The sequence below is a fragment of the Delphinus delphis genome, chromosome 1 (assembly GCF_949987515.2).
Source record: "Delphinus delphis chromosome 1, mDelDel1.2, whole genome shotgun sequence".
NCBI classification, from domain to species: Eukaryota; Metazoa; Chordata; class Mammalia; order Artiodactyla; family Delphinidae; genus Delphinus; species Delphinus delphis.
This window is the reverse complement of record NC_082683.1, coordinates 60,226,411-60,240,847: the sequence shown is the minus strand read 5'-3', so window position 1 is coordinate 60,240,847 and position 14,437 is coordinate 60,226,411. Positions and strand designations below refer to the sequence as shown.

Genomic DNA, 14,437 nt, shown 5'->3' with positions numbered 1-14,437 from the left:
AATATTAATTTGAATATGTAAGGGTCTAGAACTAGAGATGTCTTAAAAGGTTATCTCATATAAACTCTTCATTTTATAGATTAGAACATTCTGACAAGTGAAGTGATTTTTATGAGCATATTGCAAATTAATCACTGAGCCAGGACCTCTCTGACTTCCTGTCAGATCATATCATGTCACAAGGCAGAAATTTTAAAAAATCAACTCTTTATGAGATTTATTGTTCAATATGTTGAATTATAATGAAGAGATAACCTTTAGATGGAAGTAAGTTCTAGGGTCATTATTCTCCAGCAAAATTCTATTAAGGTAGAAGTTTCTGTGATTTTGTTTTTAAAAATAACCTCCTCAGATGTTTCTGATGATGAAAGTGTTCATGCACATTAAATTCATGGTCATTATAGAAACCTTGGAAAATACAGAAAAGTATAGATTAGAAAACTAGGAAAGGATTTGATAATGATGTAGATTTAATTCAGTAGCCTATTGTTAGCAATATATTATGGTTATTAAAAAATTATCAGTTTAAAAATGCTTAATATAGGTGCTTGCCAAAGTTAGTACATAACTTGGGAGAATAGTATTATCTTCCATGTGCTACTTTAACTAAAGGTTAGTTTTAGTTTTGTTTGATTCTTAAACTTAGGAGAAAAGGAGCTTCTTTCTTTTAAAAAATTGTTTCACATTTATATATGACTTTTAAAAGTAAATGACATGATGCATATTACCTAATAAATATAGATGATAAAAAAAACACAAAATGGTTAAGATAGAGACATGAGAATAAGAGGTTGAGAGAGAATAATTGTGTCAAAGAATGTAGTTTAAGGGAAGCTACTGCAGTTTAGCAAGACTGAAACCTGGGACTTACTAGCAGCCGAGGTTGAGGGAGAAATGTGACAGGTTCAAAGTGCTAGTTATCAAACAAAGTTTACTAGATTAATGGAGAAGCTGCATTTTAGGATGTATGACAAAGGTTTTTTGCATAGATGAAGAATTATTTTAAAGAAAAAGAAGTTAACATTAAATAAAAACTTTCAAATTTAAACATCAGGAGATGATTAGTTCTTTTAAACATCACTTCAAATGAATTTTACTTGTATCTCCTGACAGTTATGTGATAATTTAAAGTATCTTCTTTGGGAATTCCTTGGTGTTCCAGTGGTTAGGACTCCACGCATTCACTGCCAAGGGCACGGGTTCCATCCCTGGTCGGGAAACTAAGATTCTGCAGGCCGTGTGGCCAAAAAAACAAAAAGTATCTTCTTTGTTGTCAAAGAGAAATTAATACTTTAGTAGAAATAGGAAAGTGTGGGCAACTTTATTGTTGAGAATACTAACAAATATTTTCACTGTTAATAATTTTGAGGTTACATATAACCACTGACTAAAATAATCATTGCAAACTTTCCAGTCAGGCTCTTCCTATTTCGAGTAGGCCCTATTTCCTTTTCACTGTTACTTGGGCATTTTTCAAGTTTTTATCTGAAACAGAACGTGTTCTACTCAAATCTTTGCATTTGTATAAAGAATTTTTTGTTCTTCATGGTGAATTACATGGCAAAATTAAAAGTATTTAGGCTTATAAGCTGAAAGCCAAGGACTAGTTAATACATTAAAATATCATTGTGATAAATTATATAAAAAATTATATTATAAATTATATCATTATGATAAATTAGATTTAAGGGCTCAAATGTTGCCAGTGTCAGTCTGTCTTTGTCTCTCTGTACATCTCTTCTCTCACATTTCCTATCCCCACCCCTTGCAACCCACTACTACTCTCACCCAGGATGGGCAAGAAGGGAATGGAGGCAAAAGACTGTTCTGGCCCTTTTCTTCTTTTTTTGGTGGGGTATAGAGTTCCCTGGTAGCTGAAGCTTGGAGTCCAAATAGGCCATGCATGTAAAATGATCTGTTCCTTTTTTGAGACTTCAGTAGCCTGCATCTTATAGAGGTGGAGGATAAGCCCCTTTTACTGGCATTATTTTCTCTTACGCCACATGTACAAGCAATAACAGGATATGTTTAGTAGTACAGGCACCAGTAGTACAGTAGCAGGCTACTGGAAGTGGACCAGGGGCTAGAATTCAACTGTAAAGCAGCAGGTAGTGTTCACTCATATAGGAGTTGGTGACTTGGTTTTCTTTTTAGGACTTCTTATTCGGTTCTGAGGGGTGTGTATATTTTATATGGCTCAGAAAAGAGCCTCTTATACATAGGATAACCATATTTCCCTGTTCACCTCTGTTGTCCTGGTAAAATTATTAACAGTATCACCTTCACCTTTAAAAACTACTAGTTTTGGTGATAAATTATATGTAACCCTAGTTATTCTTTTGCATGCGAAATATGCTCCATTTTTCAGCTTCTCCTACAAAGCCTTGTGCAAGATTGAAGCACTTCAGGGTACTTGTGAACTTTTCCATTCCATTATTCTCCCAAATTTCAGCAAGTAGTGATTTGTAGATTTTATTTGAGACCAACCCACTGGGTCGACCATGCCAGGTCTTAGTTATAATGAGCACAACAAACATACAAGTGTGTGAGTCCATGAATATTTGCCATAGGAATGATCCATAATGTTTTCAGGCTGTGGAGATGTTGGAAAAGAAAATGCTGGGAAAAAGAATGCTAATCTGAATCTGGGAAGTCAAGCAGAAAGGCCAAGAATTTAGAGTAAGTTAAATGGTTTATCGAGTTGAAGGATGAAGCAAGGTTTGGTACCAAGCATAAGCATAGATGCAGATCATAAGGACAAGACTGTGGACACACAGTCCTTAGTCTAAGAATGTGGTCTGTCCATGGCTATACCTCTCTTATATACAGTTGACCTTTGAACAATACCGTTTTGAACTACTTGGGCCCACTTATACGTAGATCTTTTTCAAGAAATACGTACTACAGTACTACATGATCCAAGGTTGGTTGAATCTGAGGATGTGGAGATGTGCATATGGAGGGCCGACTGTAAAGTTACATGTGGAGGGGATGTGGGTCAGCTCCCCAAACCCTGGTGTTCAAGGGTCAGCTGTACTCTGCCGAGCTAGCAACTTGGTCTTGAAAGTATCAGAGAATGTTAGACAGGTCTGCTTTCCTTTTCTGCCCTTCCCCCTTGAAGTAACTTTTATGGAGTAGCTACAGTATAGGAAATGGTAGAGAATAAGGGTACAGTTAGAGAAATGCATCAACAATGGGGAAACAACCTTTTTCTTGCTGGATTAATGAAGTATATATTCAGAAAAATGAAATATAGATAAAATTGAATATATATTTAAATATTCTTTTGGTGTTTTTTAATGAGATATTTTAAATTTAGCTTTTATCTATAAATTTGATTTTGAAATATGGTATTAGCATCTTGGTTTGAGTTTAGAAGGAGCAAAACTTGTTTAATTAATATGAAGTTTTATTGAAATTTTATTTGTCAGAATTTCTCATCTATCCATCTTTCACAGGCTTGACACTACTCTCATAGACTTTACTGACATGAAGTGCCAACGAGGGGATTTAAGCTTCATTTTCAATGGGGATGCGGCACCCTCTGAATCTTTTGTAGTATTAGACAATGAACAAAAAGTTTATCAGCGAATACACCATGAGGTGAGCATGTTGTCTTATCAGTATTCCTGTAAATGGTTTAAAAATGTCTGTGTAGGGATTTCCCCTGTGGTCCAGTGGTTAAGACTCCGCCTTCCAATGCAAGGGGTGAGGGTTCGATCCCTAGTTGGGGAACTAAGATCCCACATGCCATGGGGTGCGGCTAAAAAAATAAAAGAAGTCTGTGTATGCAACCAAGCCTCGGTGTAATTGTTTTAAAAGGCGTAAGGCATAATTGAGATGGTTCATTCCTAAAGCTTTGATTTTCTTACCTCTTGCTTTTTAAAAAAGTTTTATCATCTGTTCTCTATCCTGACTAATCCACTGAGTCTGTTTGCTCTTAATTCACTGATGATCTCCTAGTTAAATAAACCCTAACTTCTCATAGTTCTCATTTGTTGAACCTGTTCTGGCCCTGTCCCCATTTATCTTCCTATCTTAGTTTCTTTTATTGTTGTGAACCATCTCTACCTCTTTAATATGAACACCTCTCTTGGCTTTCTGTCTGTACCGTTTTACTTTTCCCAACTCTTTGGCCACCTTTCTTTTCTCCGTCTTTTCACTCTTAAAGTACAAAATTATACCCCTTCTAAACACCATATCTAAACACCATGTGAATTGCCTTCACAACGACCTTTGAGAGACCATATTCACCATCATCTTATATCTGTTGTTCCCTGAATGCTTATAAACCAAAGAAAAAGCTTTTCTAGTATCTGTATATATCACTGATAGCCTTACAAATGTTTTTAGGTCAATATTTTGTTTTGTCACTGTGGCTTTTATTTTTCACCATTTCCTTTCCTTACGTTTACCACATCTTGTGACCCCTTCCTCAACATCTCTTAGATTAGACCCTCCTACTGTCATATCTGTTGATATTTAGTTACCTTGTATGTGTACTATTGAAATAAATAGTTTCCTAACTGGCACTGAGCAAGGAAGAGTTGGATTCGAAGAGAAGAAAAAAAGACATTCCTTGTGGGGGAAACAGGATGAGTAAAGTCAGGAAAGTAGGACTAAGAATGGTTTATTTGGGAAACAGAAAAGCAATCTATCTGACTGCAGTGAAGGTTTCTCTTACTGAGCATAGGAACATGATTTATGGAAGGCCTTAACAGCCAGATAAAATAATTTAGGATCTGTTATAGTTGGCAATAGAGAGTCATAGATTCTTAAACAAGGGATTGATTTGATCAAAAAGTAATTTAAATGAATTAATCTTATATATAATAGTTTTTTGACTTTTCCTCCTTCCCTCTCTTCCTCAAACATTTTATCAAGGACCTAATAAATGCTAGACACTGCTAGGTGCTATGGATAGTGGCATTGTATTAATAGTATACAGTTTGTCTCCTGGTATCTGCGGGGATTGATTCTAGGAATCCCCAAGGATACCAAAATCCACAGATGCTCAAGTCCCTTATATAAAATGGTGTAGTATTTGCATATAAGCTACACACATCCTCCAATATACTTTAATTCATCTCTAGATTACTTATAATACTTAATACAATGTAAAGCCTAGGTAAATAGTTGTAAATACAGTGTAAATACCTTGTAACTAGTTGCCTGTGTGGCAAATTTAAGTTTTGCTTTCTGGAACTCTCTGGAATTTTTTTTTTCTCCAAATATTTTTGATCCCTGGTTGGTTGAATCTGCAGATGTGGAACCTGCAGTTATGGAGGGCAAACTGTATATCAATTACTATCATATATTAAGCATTAAATGCCAGCATACTGGAACTATAAATACTTTAAAGCTCTTTTATTAAATCCTTAAAATAACCTGTCTAAATAGTACCATCTCTATTTTATAGATGAAAATATTGAGGCTTATAAATGTTAAAAGATATCGCTAAGATCACACAGCTAGTATGCAAGATGGATTGGAAAAGGGAGAGAATGGAAGGGGGGAAAATATGTGTTTTTATGGTTATAGGCATACTTCGCTTCATTGCACGTCACAGATATTGCGTTTTTTACAAATTGAAGGTCTGTGGCAACCCTGTGTTGAGCAAGTCTATTGGTGCCATTTTTCCAACAGCATTTGCTTACTTTGTGTCTCTGTGTCACATTTTGGTAATTCTCGAAATATTTTGACTCCTCTACCAGCAAACAGATTATGACTTGCTGAAGGTTCAGATGATGATTAGCATTTTTTAGCAATAAAGTTTTGTGTTTTTTTTTTAATTTATTTTTTGGCTGCTTTGGGTCTTCGTTGCTGTGTGTGGGCTTTCTCTAGTTGCGGCAAGCCAGGGCTACTCTTTGTTGCCAGTGCATGGGCTTCTCATTGCAGTGACTTCTCTTGTTGTGGAGTGCGGTCTCTAGGCACACGAGCTTCAGTAGTTGTGGCACACGGGCTCAGTAGTTGTGGCTCAGCGGGTCTAGAGCACAGGCTCAGTAGTTGTGGCGCACGGGCTTGGTTGCTCTGCAGCATGTGGCATCTTCCTGGACCAGGGATCAAACCTGTGTTCCCTGCATTGGCAGGCAGATCTTAACCACTGTGCCACCAGGGAAGTCCCAGCAATAAAGTATTTTTAAATTAAGGTATGTACCTTGTTTTTTTAAGCATGATGCTATTGCACACTGAACAGACTACAATACAGAGTAAATGATGGTGGTGCCACAGATAGAATTGGGGCATTTGGAAAAGGAAACAGGTTTGGGGTTTTAGATGACCTTCATATTGGATCTGTTGCTAAAATCAGTGTATTTGTTTCAACCTTCTCTTTATATAGACTTCTCTGAAGTATTTGCTATTATCGGTAACTCAGTTCTTAAAATTTGCATTTCCTTGTGACTTGACCTTGATCATTAGATGTTCTTTTCCCATATCTCCTTCTTACTCTCTTTTGCCTGTTTCCTTTTCTCTGCTCACTTCTTGAATATTGATATGCGCTTGATGTTCTCATTTTTACAAATTGCCAGAATAATCTCTTCCATTCCCACAGCTCTCACTACTTCTTATCAGTTGATAGTTCACAAGTATATATTTGTAACTCAGATCTTCTGAGTGGGGACCTATCTATTTAAATGCCTAATGGATAGCCTGTGTGTCTCCTAGGTACCTCAAAACTTAGCTTATTTAAGACTTAACTCATTATTTTCCCTTTAAGGTGCCCGTTCTCCCATTTTCTTTCCTTTGGTGATTGATATCATTCTCTGTTCAGCGAGAAAAATTGGAGGTTTTTTTTGACATCTTTTCTTGTATTCTCACGTTTCCTAATTAGAGAACATGTGTGGTTATTCTTGTCTCCCTCATGTCTTATAATTATCCCTTTTTTATTCATGCTGTTATTGCCATAATTTAGGTATTCATTATGTCAACTGGACTGTCACAAAAGTCTCATAAATGATCTTCCTGGCCCCCTTCTTGTCTGCTTTTAAATTATTTCACATACTGGAGATAGGTTGAACATTGAAAACAAATTCATGACATTTGTCTTCCTTAAAGACACTTTAAAAGTTCCCTATTGCCTGAAGAATGAAATCCAAGTTCCTTAGCATGCCATGGTTCCTTCTGTGACCTGGCTTTTGTTCATTTTTCCAGCCTTTTTCTTACCCTGTTATCATAGATACCTTCATGCTGAACTCTTTGCAATTTTTTCCAGGCTATTTAGTGTTTCATTCCTTTGTTCATATTGTTTCCAATTCTGGGGATACCCTTCTTCTTGTACCCTCACCCTGGTGGGGCACCTACTTAGTGTTACTTCCTCATCTGCCAAGTGACCATTGTTTTGATGTTCTCACTAATGTGGTACCATAGAGCTTCTAATGCTGTTTTTGTCTATATGGCTTTCTTCTTTCTTGGGGCTAAGCTTCTCAGAGGTTTGGGGTTCTTTTAGTTGTAGTCTCTGGTACCTAATACAGCATCAGTACATTCTAGTTAGAGTTTGGCAGAATCTTTCTGTAAAGGGAGAGAGTCAGTATTTTAGATATTTAAATATATTTGCAGGTCATATGGTCTCTGTCACAACTGCTCACCTCTGCTGTTATTAACATAAAAGCCACCAGAGACAATATATAAATGAATGAGTATGGCTGTATTCTAATAAAATTTTACTTGAAAAACAGATGGTGGACTGGATTTGACTGCTGGCCACAGTCTGCTGACCCTTATTCTAGACTCTCATATATGTACTAAATAATTCGAATTCTTATGTTTTAAATAACAACAGGATAGCTAACTGGGCAATAGATGAGTTGGAAAGATAGTACTAAAAGAGAAGCCAGAGATTAAGGCTAGTAGTGTAAGTATTAGCTGATGTTATAGTATCAATGAGATCACCAGTGGTCTGGTATTTAGGGTATATGTGTGTGTATTTTATGTCTAAAAGAATACAGAAATGCTAGATTTTGAGCAATAATCCTCAGGGCAGGGAATACTTGTTTTTTATCCTAATATGTATACATAAGTAATAATTGTTCATTAAATGTTTGTTGAGTGAATGTAATTAACAACAGGTCTTTTTCAATGATGTGGTTAGGAGATAGTCTATGATTTACAGAAGAGTTATGTTTCAAAAGTTTATTTGAAATTGGGATGTTTGAAACTTAAGGCAAATTTCTTCATAGGTAGTGTTGTATATAGTGTTGTTCCCAAGCTAGTACATAAAATCCTAATTGATTTGTAATATATTTACATCATGATGGTTAACAGTTCTGTACAGTCTATGCCAGTCAAAATTTCTCTTTAGGAAATTGTGTTCAGAATTAGTTTGGGTTACCAGGAATACATTTTCACCTGTTACAGCCTTAGCATTAATGTCAAGATTTTCTATCCCTCACTTGTAAGGGTGAAGGAAATGGGCTATATCTGGGTGAAAGTTTGTGGTGATGAATAGAAAATGGGCCTCCTGGGAATCTAGAAATCAGGAGGTAGGGAAAATAGAGCCTCTACTTATTGGAAACCTTATGGATGGTTCTCATTCTCCAGTCAACTCTCTAGGTTCTGCCTTTTTTCTCCCTCTTTTCTTCGGATTCTGGGGTCCTAAATATCAGAGAATCTCTCTTGGCCTATTATATTTAGAATAGAGCCTCATCTAATGCCTACTCATTTACTCTTCTGTACCTGGTCTCTTAGTTTTCTGTCCCTGAAACAAGCACAAAGCTTTCTCTTTTAAAAAATAATTATCGATCAATTATTTTATGCCAGCACTGGGGAATATGTTGAAGCAAGGCTGCTAATTGAGTTTGGAAATTATGAGTTGATATTTATGGATTTCTTTTCTTTCTATAAGGTGTATAGAGAAGATCCCATGTGGCCTCCTTTCCTTTTTTCCTTCCTTATCACCTCTCTCCTTTCCTCCTTCCCTTCCTTCCTTCCACTTAAAACTATTGGGAAAGAAAGGCTCATAGTGGTGGGTCTTTAGATTAAAAAGAACTAAAGTAAGATTCATCTATACTTAAAGAAAACAAAACCTTCTTACAGGCATTTTGTCTCAGACGTGTCTACTTAATTCTTAAAGTAATCTTTTACAATTACTCTGCATACTTTGTACTTCTGTAATGGGTAATCTAGTATTGTTTCCATTACATATCTGGAAGAGTGTGAGTACCCTTTTTATGTGTCCTGTATTTTTAGATTCATAATTAGTTATAATTCTAACTTATTTAGTTATATGAAGTTTACACTTCTGTAATTGTTTTTAGAGTAACTAGCACTTCACATTTTTTTAGAATTGGTCCTTTTTGTTTTTTGAAATCTGTAACGTTTTAATTGTTGACATTTTCATGTGTGGCGCTAAAAACCTCTGAAAACCTAGATTCTTATATTTACCTTTTGCCCCCACCCCAGGAATCAGAGATGGAAACAGAAGAAGAGGTTGACATTTTAATGAGTAGTGATATTTACTCTGCAACTTTATCAACCAAATCAATTTCTTTCACGCGTGCCCAAACAGGATGGCTTTTTCGGGAAGATAAAACAGTATGTGCAAATCGAGATTTTTACACTTTAAAAATTGTTTAGTATTTAATGTTGTCAAAATAATGTGATGGAAATACAGGTAGAAAGAAGTATCTTACTTACTTGTTTTCAAGTAGTTTATTCTCTTCTCTTTGAACCCAAATAAGGAATTATATTGGTTGGTTACAGAGTTGGAAGATAGGAGAAGCCAGGAGAGAAAGTTTAGTTCATTTGAATTTTATGTTGAAAAATATTCTTGTTGTTTGTTGCCTTGTTATTATACAGGGAACAATGTCTTCACATGGTTCCATTATATTTCTAATGCTTTTTTTCTTAGGAAGACCACAAAGAAGCATATACTTTTAAATTCATTTCTCTGGACCTTTTTTCTTTCTTCTTTTAGAATTTTAAACTATTTACTTACCCAGTATCTGTCCCTCAGTATTCCATATATTTGACTAAAATTAAATAAGCTTACATTTCTACAACACTGTAATTAAATTAAATCTCAGTGGCAGTTTCCCCATTAGTGAATTGTAAATTCTTTCCATAATTCCCATTTCATCTGTCAGCAAGAGGTTATATAATATATAATATTTCAAATATAATATGTTCAAAATATATTCAAACAGTTTTTAGTTGCATGTATGAAGAAGCATCTTATAAAATTTTAAAGTCAAGAATAAGTAACACATTAGGTAAGGGACAAGATTTTAAGAATTCTATTTATCTTTTATTACACACAGTAGAAATGAATATATCCTCATTAGAAAGACAAAAATAGCCTGTAATAGTCAGGGTTCTTTGAGAAACAAAATCAGTAGGAGTTCTGTATCTCTCTGTGTATGTGTATATATCTGCATATAGATGTATATATACCTATAGACAGAAGGAGAGAAGGGTGAGGGAGAGATTGATTTATTTTAAGGAATTAGCTTGTGTGAATGTAGAGGCTGGTAAGTCTGAAATTTTTAGAGCAGTCTAGCAGCTGGAAATTCAGGGGAGAGTTAATATTGTCTTGAGTTTGAAATCTGCAGGCTAGAATCTCAGGCAGGGTTTCTGTGTTGCAGTCTTGAGGCAGAATTGCTTTTCCTTTGGGAAACCTTAATCTTTGCTCTTAAGGCCTACATTTGATTGGATATGGCCTTTCCATATTATGGAGGGTAATCTGCTTTACTTCAAGTCTGCTGATGTAAATTTTAATTAATCTAAAAAATGCCTTCATGGAATTCCCTGGTGGTCCAGTGGTTAGGACTCAGTGCTTTCACCACTGTGGCCTGGGTTCAATCCCTCGTTGGGGAACTAAGATCCTGCAAGCTGTACAGCACAGCCAAAAAAAAGAAAAAGCCTTTGTAGCAACATCTAGACTGGTGTTTGATTGAACAGTTGGACATCATAGTCTAGGCAAACTGACATAAAATTAACCACCACACAGTCTTACACATAAAGCTGAAAAATCTCCCTTGACCACTACTCACAATCCCAGAGTCCTTTGCAGAAGGTTATCCAGCTGTATACCCCCCAGACCTTTCTTTATGCTTTATGTACATAAATATCTATTTATGATTGATAGGTTTATTTTTCATAAAGTGTCATTTTATCTATTGTTTTGCAACTTTTTTTCCCCCAATGTCTTAGAAGTGTTTTCAGTAGTATTACTTCATTCTTTTTATCAACTGCATAGTATTCCATAGTATGGATATGTTGTAATTTATTTATCCAGTCTCTTATTTTTGGACATTTAGATGGACACACATTTGTGTCCAGTTTTCTTCCACTATAAATGATGTTATGTTTACTATCCTTTTACATGCCTTTGCATTGTCTTTTATAGATAGCAAGAAATGGAATGGCTGGATTATGGGGAATATACATTTAAATTTTTTTATTGATATGATTTATTTTTAATAAATGCTTTTTCATTATAAGATTTCAAAAATTGATCATTATCACTTGAGTGTTTCCCAACCACAGAAAAATTCTCACTGTGAGATCTAGGTTCATCAATTTTCCTCTCTAAGCCTATTTGGCAACAAGTACCATTATAGGATTCCCAGTTGTGAGATCCTACATTGCAATCCATTTGTTGGCTTGAAGTCTTATTTGTTTGTACTCTGTTCTTCTGGACAGCATTAGAAGGATCACTTCAAGAGAAGATAAAAATTGAAGCTGCTGTTCATCTAGTGCTACTGCTAAGCAGCTCAAAGCTCTTGAAGAGTGTCTAGGTGATCTTCTTAAGTCTTTGACAGGTAAGGAGGGAGTCAGTAATGCTTATGGTTCCCATTTTGTAGGTAGAAACAGGTACAGAATGCCTTGCTTTCTAATGACTGGTAAGGAAGCCACCAAAAGCAAGGTGGAAATGGAAACAACAATAAACACTTAGTTTTGGAATGCCAGAAAACAGCAGCAAGAGGAGAGCAAGTGATCTGCATGCAGGTAGAAATGGGAAGCTTATTTTCAGTAGTTACTGATCATGTTTTCTGAGGTAAGTTATTTCAAACTCTGACCACCTGTGGGTCTGGAAAAAGGTGAAGGTTAATGTTGAAGGAGCCCTCTTTTCTTGATGTCCTTTTAATCCATTTGAGTTTCCCTATCCCCAATCCATAATATAAATACATAATTATATTGATGAGCAAAACTACTTGGTTGTTCTCCCACTGTTGAAAGAAGCAAGCAACTGTAATTTGAAGTTTGGGCCTGTTAGAGAATACTGGAACAGGTAATTAATTTTAGTTGTACTAGAAATTTTTATTTCTTTTTATTCCATTTTTTTCTATCTATAAAATGGGAACATTAATTATCCCTGACCCCTCCTTGTAACTCATGATATTTGACTATTAGCTAAATTAAGTTGTCAGATAGTTTTGTGCTACTTGGGAGTAGATTCTAAAGGAATACTATGTGTTGTTTTTACTTACACTTAATTCATTTGCAGATTAACTACCATACATCTTGTGTGTTTTAAATTTTCCTTTACAAATTTGAAATGTGTAATTTTATGTATTTTTTAGCTTAATAGAATGTATAAGATAATTTGATAATTTCAAGTACCAGAGGAATATTTTATTTACATTTAAATGTTATATGTTTATGAAGAAACTGTGTATTACTTCAAAATTTTTAAAAAAATCTAAGATAAACTTTATTATTTTGAAATATTTGATTTTGCTTTAGGAAAGGGTAGGAAACTTTTTGGCCGACTTTTATCTGGTGAATGGACTTGTTTTAGAATCAAGAAAAAGAAGAGAACATCTCAGTGAAGAAGATATTCTTCGAAATAAAGCCATTATGGAGAGTTTGAGTAAAGGTGGAAACATAATGGAGCAGAATTTTGAGGTATAACTTTTACTTTTCTTAATTTATAATGTTCTAAAGAGAGAGGGGGTAGACTTCATTCCTGGCATTCAGTGAGTTTATATAAGTATGCTCATAGGTTTTGTTTACCATGTATCACCTTTTATTTTTCTGTGATACAGTCTTTGGTGATTTTTTGTGAACCTGTTCTTGATCTTTGAGTCTTCACTAATAAATAGATTAAAATCGTTTTGTAAGCATAAAACCTGGTGTTAATTTTTAATCCATGTCCCTTTGCATATATATATATATTTTTTTTTTTTCCTACTTCACCAACTGAAATCTGCTGCTGCTGTGAAGACCTGGCTAAAAATCTACCTACTTTATGAAGTCATTTCTAGCCTATACCTTCCCATAATTTTTTTATTCAGCATGTATTTATTGAAAACATGGTACATGCAAAGAATTGTGTGACAGTAGGAAAAGGGGAGGGAAATCATGGAACTACATAGCTATATGAGACAAGGTAACTTGGCTCTATAATCTTATTTCCCTAGTAAGATGAATTGGAGGGTTTCTTAAATTTTTTTTTATTTTAACAATTTTAGACTTTAAAACCAGAAAAAAAATGATTCCCAAATGTTAACATTTTACTACATTTTTTATAGCAGTGTTTTCTAGGATTGGGACCCTTTAGTGGATTATGAATTCAATTTGTGGGCTGTGACCCCCACTTTTTTTTTTTTGAAGTAGAATCTAAATTCAGATAATAAGGAAAAACTAGAGCACATAGTATGGGTCCTTATTACTTTATGAAACAATAGTGTCGGGGTGTATGTTGTGTCTACTTGCATATGTGTGACTGCTGGGTTATAGTGTAAAATGAGAGTCACAGTCAGAAAAAGATGAAAGGCTACTATGTGGAGACTTGCATTCCTTGAATGTTTAGCCTCTCCCCTATGGTATTGTGCCAGATTGCATTTTCAGGATAGACAAACTTTTCAGAATAGTATGCCAGGTCTCAACTAATTCATGGTGATACCGTGTGTGCCAGCAAATTTATCTTAATGTTTAGAAAGTTTATGTGTTGAGTGAATCAACCATAGTTTAGTTAAGTGAGTATAGGATGTAAAGTGCTTAAGAAGCCACATTAAATGTTTAAGTTAAAATTGTGATCCAGTTTAGTGTGATCGTGTCCCCTTCCTGCCAGATCCTCTTTGCAGTCCTCATTTTTCTTTTGTCCTTGGGTTAGAGCCTCACTAGACTTTATTTTCCAGAAGCCTCCTGGTATTTGCTGATCTCTCCATCAGTAGGAGGTAATAGGATGTGATATGCTCAGGAAATAGAAATGGAGATGGATTGAAGAGAGGGAATGATGAGCCTAATCTTTTGACAAAGCTGTTACCCTTTCCCATTGTTAACCAGACATAAAGAACATTTCTTTGGACTATTGTGATTTAAATTTTATAACAGTTCTTTTTTAAAAAATGATTTTGTTGTGGTGGTGCTTATTGCTACCTTTGTTTAATTTTGGCAGCAAACCATTTTGGGATGAGTACACAAATTTATTTTCTTTAGGGCAGAGGTTGTAACTTGATGCACTTGAATTGGTAAAGGGGTCTTTAAATGACAT

The 14,437-nt window shown here is 35.1% G+C and overlaps 1 protein-coding gene across 1 annotated transcript in view; it reads left to right on the top strand.

Annotated features, from left to right (window-relative positions):
• ANKRD13C (ankyrin repeat domain 13C) overlaps positions 1 to 14,437 on the top strand; it is an 81,473-nt gene that overhangs the window by 45,937 nt on the left and 21,099 nt on the right. Inside the window, exons 7-9 of the mRNA XM_060023806.1 lie at positions 3,459 to 3,603; positions 9,400 to 9,531; positions 12,685 to 12,846. Of these exons, the coding sequence (XP_059879789.1) occupies positions 3,459 to 3,603; positions 9,400 to 9,531; positions 12,685 to 12,846 (439 nt within the window). The remainder of the gene's footprint in view (positions 1 to 3,458; positions 3,604 to 9,399; positions 9,532 to 12,684; positions 12,847 to 14,437) is intronic.